Source organism: Schistocerca piceifrons, chromosome 2 (genome assembly GCF_021461385.2).
Source record: "Schistocerca piceifrons isolate TAMUIC-IGC-003096 chromosome 2, iqSchPice1.1, whole genome shotgun sequence".
Classification (NCBI taxonomy): Eukaryota; Metazoa; Arthropoda; class Insecta; order Orthoptera; family Acrididae; genus Schistocerca; species Schistocerca piceifrons.
In genome coordinates, this window is record NC_060139.1 from 384,832,985 (window position 1) to 384,850,208 (window position 17,224).

A 17,224-nucleotide genomic window follows, 5' to 3' on the forward strand; every position below is an offset into this window, starting at 1 on the left:
TCAGTCTCTCTCTAATTTTATCAGAGGTCTGAAGTAGATCTGGAGTACCTTTTTCCTAAATGAATAATGCAGCGTATCTTGTGTAGTGATCAACAACATTTTGAAATTCTGTACACTAGAGAAATTAACTATATGTGCTTGCAACATTGTGAAATTTGAGTCAACCTGTAAAACACAGTATGTGAGAGGATGCAATATTACATACAGTGTGATCCCAGACACAATTGCAAGAAGGTAGTGTTGGAACTGACACATAAGAGAATGAGTCTGGACTTTTAACTCTGTAAAACAGCTTCATGAATTCTTGTTAGAACTTTTAGTAAACATGTCATTATACTAACAGCAGCTAAACAACTGTGCAACAGACATTACCCACACTGTGGTACAGTTGTTTTGTTTCATCGGCCATACCCTAGACACCAAGGCAGCCACCGAACTTTAAAAGTCAGTCACAGCCTTTCTATACAAACTGTCGAACCAAAAAGGTAGCAATGAACGGAAGAGGGGTGGATGCAACCAATAACGAAGCTGTTAGAAATAATTCAAAATAAGTCACTTTAATAAATGTTAGATATTATACAAACATATTTACAATATTCAGTCAGGGTGAGACAACATTAGTTTACGTTGCCATCAACATCACCAAGTGGGGTTTCCAAATCTTTGAAGTGCTCGGTCTTGAGTGACGAGATCCATTTGTACTTTCTTCCTCATGTAGAATATGGGGCAGTCTCGACTGGAGGAAAAAATAAATAAATAAAATATATATTAACAATGGTGTTCATACAAATATAATCCAATTCAATGTTAAATATATGTATTTCAGGGTTTGACACAAAACTGGGAAAGAACTGTGAAGTACAAATGGACATGCACTTACTTAATATCAGTCTTAATTAACACCTTACAGTTGTTCTTTAATTATTCTTCAGTACCAACATTTTATGATACGTAACTGACAGTGAGACAGCTAACAATACACAGGCTTTAGGCACTTGCTCTATTCTTTCCATACATCAAAATTAGCTGGAACTGATTGCATATTTGTAATCCATTGAAACCATTACGAAACAGAATTTTGGGGTTAACATCACTACACCAGGGTTCATCTAAATCTACATTTATACTCCGCAAGCCACCCAACGGTGTGTGGCGGAGGGCACTTTGCGTGTCACTGTCATTACCACGGGAACACGTGGAGTTACCTGTTAGAAAATGAATATCACAAGTCATACTGGCCTAGGAATGTTGTTTATGATTTAAATAAACACACTTTCAAAATTAAAGCTTCCTCCACCTCTTTGGTTATCAACTGGGCACTTCCTGCTCCAAGAAATCCAGATCTTACTCTTTCAAATGTTAGTTGGCTCACTGTCAGTTACATATCATAAAATGCTGGTATGTGACGACTTTCATAACCTTAGCAAATTTTGGTGTGCCGCACCTTGTTTGTGTTATTAGCTCCGATTTCTATCCTCTACACTGATTTATCACATGATTTACAATAACTGTAGCAGGAACAGCAGCAGTATTTCGAGCCACAATTTGAAATCTGCAGACATTGGTTGAAAAATTTCATTGCGAAGTCTACATACTTTGCAAGCCACCTTACAGTGCATGAGGAGGGTACTTGTCCACTACTGTCACTTCCCTGTTTCAGCTGCAAACGTTGTGTGGAAAAAGTGACAATTAGTATGCCAATGTCTGAGCTAAAAACTCTAATTTTACGTTCTGTGTTGTATCAAGATATATGTAAACCAGTGCCCCACTGGAGATGGATGAAGTTCTCCACACAGTTTTGTGCTTATTAAATTAACCTATGATGAGACGTGCTGTTGTTTGTATTTTCTCTATTTCCTCTAGGTCTCAGACTGAGGTGCAATAGACAAGTATTGGCCAAAAGAGGTTATGTGAGCTACTACACTTGTTGATGAGCTAGTATTTTGAAGATTCTTCCAATGAATCTGTGTGGCCTCTACCTTTCCTACAGCTAGTTTTACACCATTGTTCCACTTTAAATCTGTATGCATACACTCAGATATTTAGTGGACATGACTGACTGTAGAACTGCTTGGCAATTGTGTAATCAAACAATCATTGGTATTTACATGCAATGCATTAAATTTGTTTGTCTTGAATAGCAACTGCCAATCCCAGCACCAAGCGCCAATTCTCTGCAGATCTTCCAGAATTTTGATACACTTTATAGCGTCTCTATATTGTAATGGTGGCAATATTAGGTACTGATTTATTCATATATAGTGTAAATAGTTTTCATCTTATAACACTCGCCCAAGGCATTCACAAAGCTACTTTTATGTTTGACTATTTTTCTTAATTATCAAAGAGATCTTGTGTTCTATTGGCCCACAGCTTGTAAAATCCATTCTCTGCATTCATATTTTTCAGGTTCTACAGAGGATATTTTTAGTTTTTAGAAAGGTCATAATACACGGGGGATAAATTATGTTTTGCTTTATGCTAATGTATAAAGTGGGGTAAAAAATAATCAATATGAGTATTATGTACAATCATTGGGAAAGGAAGTCAACAGGGAGATATCCTAATGCAAAGTCAATAAGGTATCAAATGATATGTGAATATAAAATGTGAATTATGAAATTAAATATCACTAAGTTTGCATTGTAGTTTCCTTTTACAAACCTTGTGCAAATGACTTCTTCATGCAAACTTCCTTGACATCGCTGGCATTGAGTCCACAAGCGACAAAACTGTTCCTCTAGTGATTGCAGACGAAACAGTTCTTGCTGGTACAGTTTCACTTCATCTTTCCGACAGTGGCTGCATAAAGCGGATGTATCTTGCAGAACTGCCTTGCAACCAATGCAAGTTTCTTTACGGCGTGTGAAAGCTGCCAGTGCTCCAACACGAGATGTTACCAAAGCCTTTGTTCGAGTGTGATCTCCACCTGGGGGGAATATTAATTTCCTTCTTAGCACATGACAGTAATTAATCCTTAATTTTTAATGTGTGTTTGTTTGACTGAAGCAATTTCAGATAAATTTTTATTATAAATAATATAAACTAACACCCGGAATCAGTAATTCAAATAATAAAAGTAAATTTATATGGACAATAATTAAAAAGAGGAACTGCGAAATCAATTAAGGAATGCGAAGATTTTGTTACACAGCAAACAACCAAAATTATAAATCACAGCATTCAAGTAGCTAATGTGTTTAATATTAATCACTTCCTTGAAGGACTTCAGAAGTTTGGCATGCACAATCCAAGGGATAAAGCAATAGAATACATACAAGAAAAAATGTATTATACATACATTACTCTATGTTCTGCCAACAAATTAAGAATGAAATAAACTTTCTCAAAACCAATCATCTTGCCAATATTTCAAGTAATTAACTAAAGTTCTGTTCCTCAAAGATAAACAAGTCCAATATGCAATGCATTGTATCACAGGATATGCTATTTTGTCTGACCACTTTAAAAGCAAGCTAGTGAGACATATTATTATTAATAACTGACAAGTCTCACTACCTACCTCCTTAACAAAGGTACTCTAAAAGATTAAGTTTGCAAGAATAATAACACATCTATCTCAACCTGGGTTCAAAACGAATCTCTCCACATAATGTTTTTCTTTTAAATTCATCAATCAGATTATGTAAAAATTTAAATGACATAATGTTGTCAGCTGGTGTCTTATGTGACACTGTTTAACGCTTAAGCGGTAGAGCGGGGTGTTCAGAACACCCCAGTCATCCTTATCAAGATTATTACATAATGGATAGGAGTATAATGTCATGTTCTTTGCTACCTTTCTAGGGCGTAATATGAAAGCTTTGAGTAACAATAGAATCTACAATCGAAGTGCAAGTTCCAAGAAAACACACAATAATGAGCCTTGAGGTGTTGTCGGCACCCTGCGAGACTCTTTATGTTGCAGTGGTGCGAGAAAGTGCACAGTTCTGTTCCGTAGAAGCTGCTGGTATTTTGTCGCTTTGTGCAGCTAAAACAGATATGTATTGTTACGAAATAGAACAAGAAAGAGTGCGGAAGCTTCTGGAAGACCTCTTGGACAAAACTTTTGTAGAAGAAGAAGAAGAAGAAGAAGAAGAAGAAGAAGAGGAAACAGACAGTTGTGAAGTTATCTCTCATCACAGTGACACAGAAACGGAGGACAAAGACAGCCTGGAACTGGAACCGCAAGTAAGTGCAGAGGATAGTGAAAACAAGCACGACTTTTTTTATTGGAAAGGACAAGGTTACAAAATGGATGAAAAAATGTTGTAGTTGCAACGTATGAACTAGAAGTGTGGACCTCATTATTCATCTCCCTGGTGTGAAAGCTATCCCAAAATCTGTAAAAACTGCTGTGGACTGTTTTTCGATATTTACAAATGCTGTAATAATTAGAACGATTACATCATGCCCAAACATTTACATACAACGCATTACATCAAATTCCACTAGAGACCGTGATGCCAAACCAACAAATGAGGAAGAAATCAAATCTCTTCTGGGTCTATTGATACTGACTAGGCATTATAGGGCAGGACGCCAAAATCTGGAAGACTTATGGGACACAAATGGTTTTGGAATTGCAATATTTTGTGCAACAATGAGTTTACGGCACTTTCGTTTCTTGTTGCGTTGTTTGAGATTCGTGATATTCGAGACGGACTATAGTGTAAAGAACTTTATTGCCCGGCTGCATTCAGAGAAGTGTTTGAATTATTCATGTCAAACTGCGTCAGTAATTATACTGTGTCTGAATATACAACAGGGGATGAACAACTGGTTGCATTTAGAGGCAAATGCATTTTCCGACAGTAAATACCAAGCAAGTCAGCGAAATATGGTTTGAAAATTTTCACCTTGTGTGACGCAAGAACATGGTATTCTTTGGGGATGGAAATCTGTGTTGGGAGCCAGAGGATCCCTTTGCACTGTCAAACTCACTTAAGGACAAAGTAAATAGACTTGTACGGCCAATCGAAGATACAGGATGCAATGTGACACAAGACAACTGGTTTTGTTCCATACCACTGGCTGAAGAGCTCCTCAAAAAGAAATTTACAGTAGTAGGAACTCTTAGAAAGAATAAGAGGGAGCTACCTCCAGACTTTGTTTGCACGAGAGGTCGTGAACTTAGAAGCACCAGCACCCTTTTTGGATTCAGAAAGGATATCACTATAGTTTCATAAGTGCCAAAGAAGGGCAAAAACGTTAAATCTCCTTTCATCTTTGCATCATGACGGAGCCATCGACACTAACACTGGGGCGTAAAAGAAATCAGAAATTATAAGAATGTAAAATAAGACCAAAACATGTGTGGACACAATAGAGGAAATGTTCGCTACTTATTCAACCTCATGAAAAACTAGACGCTGGCCACTTGGCCTATTTTTCCGAATGATTGACATTGCTTGCATTAATACCTTCATCATATACGCAAATAATAACAATGAGAGGATTTCCCGAAGAATGTTTTTATATGATGTCAGAAGGTCATTAGTAAATTCCATAGTGTGCAAGAGAGCAGCCACTCGCTCCCTGCCTAAACAAGTTAGACCAGGGTGTATACATGGACGAGGAAAAAAAATTCCCGGATTTCCCGGTTAAAAATACACTTTCTAACGGATGAAAATACACTTTTTCCATGTTAAGTAACAGTATAATTTTTGCTCAGAACTGTAAAACTTATCAATCCTTTCAATGGTTGTGCGATGTGCTTTTGTAAGCTGGTCGTAGCTCATGTCAAGCGATCTCGCCAGCCGATGACAGTGGATATTCAGAGCATAGGAAATGTGATGTAGTCAGCCAATAGAGACATCTCTGTTAAGTAGCGCGAACACACAAATAGGGAAAGGTAATGGTTTAAATTAATATATATATTGTTGCTAAAAGAAAAGAAAAGCTTTCACGTACCCTATAATATTGGCCTCTAAGATTAATAAGCTGCAAGAGAAGCTGGGTTCTCACACGTAATGTTGATCTTTTTTGTGTGTGTTACACTTCAACATACATCACAGAAATGTGCCAGTAAATTTTTTTAACAACGACATAAACATCTGATCTTATGGGGTCGAAAATACTCTAAATGGTCGTTCTCAAAGATTTGAATTTTGAATGAAAGTCAAACGCTCTGTGATTTAAGAAATTCATCGGACATTCGCGCACAGAGTTCATCTTGTGTAAAAGGAAATTTACTTTACTTGAAAGTAACGCTTTTCAAACAACCATTCGGATTATTTTCCTGTGACCTGTTAGATTCATTTCAGCAGTTGCGCCAGAAGACAGGCGTCGCGGTGCTTGCGCAGCTACGGTGATGCAGGAAGCCTGTACGTGTAAAACATTAAAAGATCTTACATTATGTCATAAAAGAAACAAGACGTTAGAGGATAATCCAAGAGCATGGGAATTTTGTGAACCCTACTAAAATGCATAATTCGACATCAAGTGCACATTCGTATGTTCAGATTCAGATGATCTCATGTTTGGTTCTTTATTATGGCATAATGCCATACACGCTAGACGATGAAAACGTGCACTTGAAATGTAGCGAACAGTTGAAACTAGGCAATAGTGTCGAATTAAACACTTTGTTTCAAATAAACTGACTGCCTCAGCAGAAAAGATTTATAAAAAAGTCAAATTTCTTTAACAAACCGACAAAGATAACTTCAAAAGTCAAATTTCTTTAACAAACCGACAAAGATAACTTCATTGTTCTGCAAGGTGATTAACGCTTGACTGTCAGAAAAGTAGAAACAAAATAAAATCTGAAACTAATAACTTATTTTAGCCTTCCGTAATTATGAGTATGTATTTTAATTCACTTGATAGCTCCCGAGCACAGAAATCCGTTTTGTTTTCATTTGACGTGAGAGCAATAAACGAAGAAGAAACAGCAAAATTACTTAACGTAAACACAGGTCACGTGGAAGCTACCACCTCCCCACTACAACTTTTTTTAGACTGCTCTGTTCACCAGGTCCGGATCTACGATATTTCCGAACTGGGCCAATATTAGGTAGTGGCGCTACCCACCCCTCGAGCATTTGAAGTAGGACGCCAAAAATTTAAAAAAAATGGACTTTTCAAAAATATCTTCATATTGTAGCGCATGTCTTTCTGAAGTGTCTGATACATAAAGCATGTATGATCAAGGCAACATAAGACATGTTATTTGGTCTTAAGTGTGCCGAAGTGCAGTGCCACGCCCCTTCACACAATATTCTTCCATCGCACTTCTCTGTATTTCGCTCTGTGGAATTCAAACATGTAATATTTTGTAATGGGTGCCATCAAACTGTATTCAGGCCAGCGGAAATTAAAATGTCCTGTGGTGCCTCTCCTGCTCCCAGTCGGCCGGTTTGACACCTGCCCTGCTTAAATAAAAATCTCGCAATTAATAGTGGATGGGATTATTTGTAACCGGGAGAACAAGAACTCTTCAGAAAATTTGCAGTCTTTACTGCCTATTAGCTAATAACTTGCTGTTCTGTGTGACATAAAATTATATATATAGGATACATAAAACAAGTAAAGACAAGAGACAAGCAAGACAGTACACATTTCTTCAATCCTTAAGTCCTAGCTTTTTTCTCTCTGTAATCTTGCCACAGCTTTATATGGTGTACTTTCCTTTCTGGGAAAGAATCTATTACGCCATCAAAGTTCGCCAACGTTTTGCTATATGAAAAAACAAAATGTCGTTGTCTAATACCAGAAAAGCTGTTAATACAAATAGTACCCAAGACTGGTGTGGTTTCTCGATCTGATTACGTGTATTTTGTCACTGTCTGCTAGATAAAACGAAATAGGCCTGCCTAATATTGCAGCAGTTGTTACACACACCAAATAAACGAGACTGTTTTGGCACAAATGGTCATTTTTATAACACCACAAAATATAATTCAGGAAGTACCAAGATCAAAAGCCCATTAGGCCTTCTAACAAACAATCTTGTCATCACTAATTCTGTAACTACTCCTGCCAGTGTCAAAATTTATTCTCTGGTTAACTTCACTAACCCTGCCACAATCACTGGTTTAGTTCTCCAGCATTTGTTCTCCGGTTACGTGTTATTAAGTGCTTGTACAACGCGTTTTCCGTGCTACTCCCAGAATAGAACTTTAGCGGCTGCTAGCCGGGGATTGTGGTGTACTGGACTGGCCAAAAATTTTCTGTCAAAATTTCATTTTCTTGGATACACGGAGAAGACAACACGTAATCTTAGTTGCCTGTTATTCCTGTTAGTCATTTATTTACACTCTCGCAGCCTGAATCTATGGAATTCGCTAGTAATTATAACGCTGATGATTTGCAAACCCAGTCAACCACATAAACAGCGATTGTCATTCACCCTTTCGGATTTATTCGCTCAGCTCGTATAGACCTGTCCTCTTTTGTCTGCAGGAAAGTATTTTTCTAGATGCGACGGGAATTCTCCTGGCAGAGACATCACATACATACACTATGCACGCATTCAAAAATCAATTTACGATTCATTCAGAAATCAACTTAGGATTTGATCAAAAAAGTTCAAAAACCAACAGGGATGCATTCAAAATCATATGAGTAATCAATAGACCAACGAACACTGGATGCTAGGCGCTTTGTGAAACAAGGTCTTTTTCCTCAATATACTCTCACTGGTACTCTATCACATATACCCATCACTATGACTCCACCATATATCCCCCACACTGCACCAAACATAAAAATCAAAGGGCTGTTACCTAAAGTTTCTCATAAACAATGAGTAGATAAACGTCTGTCCATGAATCAAATCTGTGCATATTATGCAGAATGGCACACAACACTTTCTGCAGATAACACTTCTGACTTTGCTTATGAGTATTAAGGCTAGCACATACCATCAGGGCAAAGTGTAATCATTCTCATCTGCCCATTTTTGATTTTTATTTCCTACTTCATAAATATATGCCACCTAAAACTAAGAATCACTACACACTCATTCACTCCACAGTAAAATTATAGAAAGAAACTTAATGTGTATTTGGCATAAAGTTTATATGAATTACCATTGTGGATACACCCAAATTTAGATTTGTTAGTTACAAAATTAATTCTATTTAAAACAGTTATTTTGAAGAAACAATTCAGTTATTCTGCAGTACATACCAGCTGAATGGCTGTAATTACAAGTGACCAGGTTTCCTGTGAAGCCAATTTATTTTGCTACATAACTCAACTGAAAGACTTTACTCACGCAATAATATAGATTCAGCTTTATCTCCCAGTATCGGAGCAAATATTCTCAGTAGTGGCTTTGACAACTGGTTTTCCAAATAATAACTTGAATCTATAGGTATATTGTTCTCCAGCACATAGATTGGGTCCTGGAGCAAAAAGGACATCATTTTAAAAAATTAACTGTTCTGCGTAAAAAATACACATTGATAATTTAAAATTTTTATCATCAAAAACATAAGAGAATCAAAAGAAGAGTACTAGTTCAAAAAAGTATAAGATTACATTGCATGATAATATTCCTAAAGTATTACAGTCTCAACATACTCTAAGATTAGCTGAATTTATGAGCACGCCATTGAGACGAAGTTTCATTCAAATTACATTAAATGAATAAACTATTTTAGCAGGACACAAAAACATCAAGGAAACAACACATCATTTGTCAGTCATACCTCTCTTTCCAAAAAAATCTCCTACTTGTTGATTCCTTGAACTCTTCAATTTGTCTAAATTGTACTTTGATAGAGTGTGCAATCTAATGAGTACAATATGGGCTATGCAGTATTTGTGTGTCTCGTTAGAAAGAGAGAACTCTGATAGGGACTTCATCCAGGAGCTAAATGATTTTAGGTTTTTCTTAAGTTCTTGTCCAATGGTCACCACACCTTCTTTTGGTGATAGCAATCTTCTGCCTTAAACACATTTTCCCAAATTTTATAAATTTTACAGCATCATGTTGTTATAGGATTTAGCAACTGGCAAAGGGAGTCAGGAACCAAGACCTTAGCATCCAGAGACAGTGGCCATGTGTGTGTGAGTTATTGTTTGAATTTGTGAGAGTTCTACTTCTAAAGGGCTTTGTCTGAATGCTGAAATGTTTTAAGCACTCTTTTTCATTGTGCCCAACTGCAAATCAACACCTCCTTTATATGTTGAAATCTATCCTTTCCATATTATTGTTGATTCTTAAAATATCTACCTGTATCTTTTCCATTTCTACCATTGGATTTAGTAGTTTGCATAGTACCCTTGCAATATAGCATTACATTAATTGGCATTTTCCTTTTGTGTGAGAGCTCCTGCTGAGGAGACCCTGCCTCGAGATCCTAATTTGGGAGGTGTTCTATATTAGATCTAGAATATTTTAATCAGGGGAAACTATCATGACATTTTTAGCAGAGAAATGCCTTATTAGAGAAAGATAGTGCGGAGGTTTCCACACTGAAGTACTGCATCTGCTGAAGGTTGTACCAACCACGTCAACAGGTAACATAACAGTTGCCGTACCTCTCTCTTATTATCAACTGACAACTAGGGGAACTTTCCTCCAGGATGACATATATCTGTGTACCCTCCCCAACAACGAGGACTTGGTGTTTCCACTATGGTAATCATGTTGATGATCTGTTCTCATTTACCTCACAGGCCATGCAGTCATCCATATTTATTAATATTTCTAGCTCTCTAATCTTATTTCAGCTTTAATGTTTACTTTACTAAGTTCTATTCTTCCCTATAGTATGCAGAGCTTTTCCTCTTCTCTTTGGCAGTTGCTCTTAATTTCACACCTTTACTTTCTTCTACATCTACATTTATACTCTGCAAGCCACCCAACGGTGTGTGGCGGAGGGCACTTTACGTGCCACGGTCATTACCTCCCTTTTCTGTTCCAGTCGCGTATGGTTCGCGGGAAGAACGACTGTCTGAAAGCCTCCGTACATGCTCGAATCTCTCTAATGTTACATTCGTGATCTCCTCGGGAGGTGTAAGTAGGGGGAAGCAATATATATTTGATGGCTCCTCCAGAAACGCACCCTCTCGAAACCTGGCGAGCAAGCTACACCGCGATGCAGAGCGCCTCTCTTGCAGAGTCTGCCACTTGAGTTTGCTAAACATCTCCGTAACGCTATCACGGTTACCAAATAACCCTGTGATGAAACGCGCCGCTCTTCTTTGGATCCTCTCTATCTCCTCCGTCAACCCAATCTGGTACAGATCCCACACTGATGACCAATACTCAAGTATAGGTCGAATGAGTGTTTTGTAAGCCACCTCCTTTGTTGATGGACTACATTTTCTAAGGACTCTCCCAATGAATCTCAACCTTGTACCCGCCTTACCAACAATTAATTTTATATGATCATTCCACTTCAAATCGTTCCGCACGCATACTCCCAGATATTTTACAAAAGTAACTGCTACCAGTGTTTGTTCCGCTATCATATAATCATACAATAAAGGGTCCTTCTTTCTATGTATTCGCAATACATTACATTTGTATATGTTAAGGGTCAGTTGCCACTCCCTGCACCAAGTGCCTATCCGCTGCAGATCTTCCTGCATTTCGCTACAATTTTCTAATGTTGCAACTTCTCTGTATACTACAGCATCATCCGCGAAAAGCCGCATGGAACTTCCGACACTACTAGGTCATTTATATATATTGTGAAAAGCAATGGTCCCATTACACTCCCCTGTGGCACGCCAGAGGTTACTTTAACGTCTGTAGACGTCTCCCCATTGATAACAACATGCTGTGTTCTGTTTGCTAAAAACTCTTCAATCCAGCCACATAGCTGGTCTGATATTCCGTAGGCTCTTACTTTGTTTATCAGGCGACAGTGTGGAACTGTATCGAACGCCTTCCGGAAGTCAAGGAAAAAAGCATCTACCTGGGAGCCTGTATCTAATATTTTCTGGGTCTCATGAACAAATAAAGCGAGTTGGGTCTCACACGATCGCTGTTTCCGGAATCCATGTTGATTCCTACAGAGTAGATTCTGGATTTCCAAAAACGACATGATACGCAAGCAAAAAACATGTTCTGAAATTCTACAACAGATCGACGTCAGAGATATAGGTCTATAGGATTGCGCATCTGCTCGACGACCCTTCTTGAAGACTGGGCCTACTTGTGCTCTTATCCAATCATTTGGAACCTTCCGTTCCTCTAGAGACTTGCGGTACACGGCTGTTAGAAGGGGGGCAAGTTCTTTCGCGTACTCTGTGTAGAATCGAATTGGTATCCTGTCAGGTCCAGTGGACTTTCCTCTGTTGAGTGATTCCAGTTGCTTTTCTATTCCTTGGACGCTTATTTCGATGTCAGCCATTTTTTCGTTTGTGCGAGGATTTAGAGAAGGAACTGCAGTGCGGTCTTCCTCTATAAAACAGCTTTGGAAAAAGGTGTTTAGTATTTCAGCTTTACGCGTGTCATCCTCTGTTTCAATGCCATCATCATCCCAGAGTGTCTGGATATGCTGTTTCAAGCCACTTACTGATTTAACGTAAGACCAGAACTTCCTAGGATTTTCTGTCAAGTCGGTACATAGAATTTTACTTTCGAATTCACTGAACGCTTCACGCATAGCCCTCCTTATGCTAACTTTGACATCGTTTAGCTTCTGTTTTTCTGAGAGGTTTTGGCTGGGTTTACACTTGGAGTGAAGCTCTCTTTGCTTTCGCAGTAGTTTCCTAACTTTGTTGTTGAACCACGGTGGGTTTTTCCCGTCCCTCACAGTTTTACTCGGCACGTACCTGTCTAAAACGCATTTTACGATTGCCTTGTACTTTTTCCATAAACACTCAACATTGTCAGTGTCGGAACAGAAATTTTCATTTTGATCTTTAGGTAGTCTGAAATCTGCCTTCTATTACTCTTGATAAACAGATAAACCTTCATCCCTTTTTTCATATTCCTATCAACTTCCATATTCAGGGATGCTGCATCGGCCTTATTATCACTGATTCCCTATTCTGCACTTAAAGAGTCGAAAAGTTTGGGTCGGTTTGTTATCAGCAGGTCCAAGATGTTAGCTCCACGAGTCGGTTCTCTGTTTAATTGCTCGAGGTAATTTTCGGATAGTGCACTCAATATAATGTCATTCGATGCTCTGTCCCTACCACCCGTCCTAAACATTTGAGTGTCCCAGTCTATATCTGGTAAATTGAAATCTCCACCTAAGACTATAACATGCTGAGAAAATTTATGTGAAAAATATTCCAAATTTTCTCTCAGTTGTTCTGCCACTAATGCTGCTGAGTCGGGAGGTCGGTAAAAGGAGCCAATTATTAACCTAGCTCGTTTGTTGAGTGTAACCTCCACCCATAATAATTCACAGGAACTATCCACTTCTACTTCACTACAGGATAAACTACTACTAACAGCGATAAACACGCCACCACCAGTTGCATGCAATCTATCCTTTCTAAACACCATCTGTGCCTTTGTAAAAATTTTGGCAGAATTTATCTCTGGCTTCAGCCAGCTTTCTGTACCGATAACGATTTCAGCTTCGGTGCTTTCTATCAGCGCTTGAAGTTCCGGTACTTTACCAATGCAGCTTCGACAATTTACAATTACAATACCGATTGCTGCTTGGTCCCCGCATGTCCTGACTTTGCCCCGCACCCTTTGAGGCTGCTGCCCTTTCTGTACTTGCCCGAGGCCATCTAACCTAAAAAAACCGCCCAGTCCACGCCACACAACCCGTGCTACCCGTGTAGCCACTTGCTGTGTGTAGTGGACTCCTGACCTATCCAGCGGAACCTGAAACCCCACCACCCTATGGCGCAAGTCAAGGAATCTGCAGCCCACACGGTCGCAGAACCGTCTCACAGCCTCTGATTCAGACCCTCCACTCGGCTCTGTACCAAAGGTCCGCAGTCAGTCCTGTCGACGATGCTGCAGATGGTGAGCTCTGCTTTCATCCCGCTAGCGAGACTGGCAGTCTTCACCAAATCAGATAGCCGCCGGACGCCAGAGAGGATTTCCTCCAATCCATAGCGACACACATCATTGGTGCCGACATGAGTGACCACCTGCGGATGGGTGCACCCTGTACCCTTCACGGCATCCGGAAGGACCCTTTCCACATCTGGAATGACTCCCCCCGGTATGCACACGGAGTGCAAATCGGTTTTCTTCCCCTCTCTTGCTGCCATATCCCTAAGGGGCCCCATTACGCGCCTGAAGTTGGAGCTCCCAACTACCAGTAAGCCCACCCTCTGCGACAACCCGGATCTTGCAGACTGAAGGGCAACCTCTGGAACAGGACAAGCAGCCATGTTCGGCCGAAGATCAGTATCAGCCTGAGACGGAGCCTGAAACCAGTTCGTCAGACAAACTGGAGAGGCCTTCCGTTCAGCCCTCCAGAATGTCTTTCGCCCCCTGCCACACCTCGAGACGACCTCCCACTCTACCACAGGTGAGGGATCAGCCTCAATGTGGGCAGTATCCCGGGCAGCCACAGTTGTAGTCCGATCGAGGGATGCGTGGGACGAGCTGGCTGTCCCCGACAAACCCCCATCCGGACCCCCACAGTGATGCCCATTGACAACAGCCTCAAGCTGTGTGACCGAAGCCAACACTGCCTGAAGCTGGGAGTGAAGGGATGCCAACTCAGCCTGCATCCGAACACAGCAGTTGCAGTTCCATAAGGACAGAGTTTAGTTCTAAAAATCTTACAATTTCATGTCATCTCCTAGAGTTATAACTAATCTACCACAAATTAGGTACGTATAGTTATTTTATCTATAATACTGCCCATACCTTATGTATCAGACAATTTGGAGGAAAGGTAACAATGTTAAAGTCCATGACCAAAACAATGATCACTGTAAGAGGTATAATGTTGCAGCACTGTAAAAAGGATGAGCATTACCAATATTTCTCTTTTCTCACCTAATAGGGAAAGTGTGAATATAAAACTAGGGCCAAAACAGCAGCACAGGGAGATGTCAAGTAATTGGACACACTTATATTCAACAGCCTGCACAGAACATTATGGCCCAATTTTATAAACACTGTTGACTGGAGGTAAATTTTGACATTAGTTCAGAAACTGAACTCGTGTTCAGGACTCCATTCTTTTGCATAATACCAAACTTGGACCACCAAACAAGGTACACGGTTAATGTAAGTTAGCACAAAATATGGCATGATAATCACACTTTGTTTGCAAACATTAATTGTACATCACAGATACAATACTATTATGAAAAGGATAGACTGCTGCTCACCATAAAGGTGACACACTGAGTTGCAGACAGGCACAACAAAAAGACTATTACACATTGATCTTTCAGCCAGTGCCTTCTTCAGAAAGTAAAACACACATACGTTCATACAAGTAAGCATATCTCATGCACACTTGACTCCTATCTCTGGCTGCTGTGGCCAGAATGCAACACTGCCTGGCCAATGGAGGCAGGAATCCAGAGTGGGGTGCAGATGGGGAGAGAGAAGTCAGCACAGGCTGGTGGAGTGTGCAGGTACTAGATGGTGGTAGGACAAGGCTGCCAGGTGCAGCATCGGGATGCTGTGGGGGTGGGAGGGGGAATGGGAAATGGAAGGAGCAGAGAAAAGGCAAATACAGGTGGTTGCATTGGCAGAGAGCAGTGCACAATGAGAGTATATAGATGCAAACTGGGAGGAGAAGAAAGGGCAGAGGAGGTGGAAACTGTTGGGTGGAGGATGTGGGGAGAGTAGGTTACTGTAGGTTAATGCTGGGATGAGTTTGGGAGTGGAGAATGTGTTGTAAGGATAACTCCATCTACACAATTGAGAAGAGTTGGTGGTGGAGGGGAAGATCCAGATGACCAGGGTTGTGAAGTAGCCATTGAAATCCAGCATGTTATCTTCAACTGCATGTTGTGCCACTAGATGGTCTACTCTGCTTTTGGTCACAGTTTGACGGTGGCCATTAATCCTGGTGGCCAGCTGGTTGGTAGTCATACCAAAATATAAAAAGCTATGCAATGGCTGCAGCAGATCTGGTATATGACAAGGCTGATTTCACATGTGGCCCAGCCTCTGAAGGGATAGTATAAGCCTGGCCTCTGATGGAGTGCGATGAGCCTGTGGTAGGACTGGAATAGTAAGTGCTGGGTTGGCAGATTGAGCAAGTCTTGCACCTCAGTGTTCCACAGGGATACGACCACTGTAGCAAGGGGATGGGACTGGGAGTGATATAGGGATGCAAAAGGATGATGTGGAGGTTGAGCGGGTGATGGAACATCACTTTAGAAGGGGTGGGAAAGATCTTTGGTAAGTTGTCCCTCATTTCAGGGCGTAACTATAGATAATCAAAAGCCTGATAAAGGATGTGATGTAGCTGTTGCATTCTGAGGCGGTATTGGGTCTTGGTCAAGACATCCTATCCTCATTCCATCACAACCTCAACACCTTCTCTCCCAGCTGCTTCACCGGGTCCTCCTCAACACAGTGTGCCACCTTCCTGGACACTGACTTCCTCCAATCTGATGGCACGATCCACACTTTTGTCTACATTAAATCCACCATCCACCAACGGTATCTGCTTTTTGACAGCTGCCATCCCTTCCACACCAAAAAATTCCTCCCGTACAACTGACCCAAGGATGGTGTATATGTAGTGACAAGAAGTCCCTTACCCAGTATGCTGAAGGTCTCACAAAGGCCTTGACAGATAGGCAGTATTCCCCAGTCTGCTAACAGATTTCCTGTACCCAATCCCCACACACCCCCAAGAACTAACTACAAAGAAGAACCCCCTTTGTCACCCAATACCACCCAGGACTGGAACTGAACCACATCCTTCGTCAGGGTTTTGATCATGAATCACCGTCTCTGGAAATTGGGGTCATCCCCCCCCCCCCCCCCGATCCTTCCCACACCTCCTAAAGTCGTGTCCCGTCACCCACCCAACATCTGCAACACCTAGTCCATCACTCCCAATCCAAACCACTTGCCACATGTATCATATTCCTGTGGAAGACCCAGGTGCAAACCTGGCCAATCCACCAACCAGCACTTTCTATTCCAGTCCTGCCACAGGCTATCTTATCCCAACTGCACAGATGGGAGTTATCCTTACAACATGTTCCCCATTCTTGAAATCGTCGCAGCGTCAAACTACTGCCTCCACACCCTTCACCGATTTCTGCACCCCTTTTCACTCTCACCCCCCCCCCCCCCCAAATTCACATGCCCTCACCCACACTACGTGCCACTTCCTGCCAACACACCCACCAGTCTTTT

The 17,224-nt window shown here is 40.7% G+C and overlaps 1 protein-coding gene across 1 annotated transcript in view; it reads right to left on the reverse strand.

The window, feature by feature from the left end:
* Positions 1–538: 538 nt before the first annotated feature.
* LOC124775748 (DNA polymerase delta catalytic subunit) overlaps positions 539–17,224 on the reverse strand; it is a 167,545-nt gene continuing 150,859 nt past the window's right edge. The window contains exons 17-19 of the mRNA XM_047250578.1: positions 9,224–9,353; positions 2,665–2,929; positions 539–736 (exon numbers count right to left, since the gene is read on the reverse strand). Of these exons, the coding sequence (XP_047106534.1) occupies positions 640–736; positions 2,665–2,929; positions 9,224–9,353 (492 nt within the window). The 3' untranslated portion in view covers positions 539–639. The remainder of the gene's footprint in view (positions 737–2,664; positions 2,930–9,223; positions 9,354–17,224) is intronic.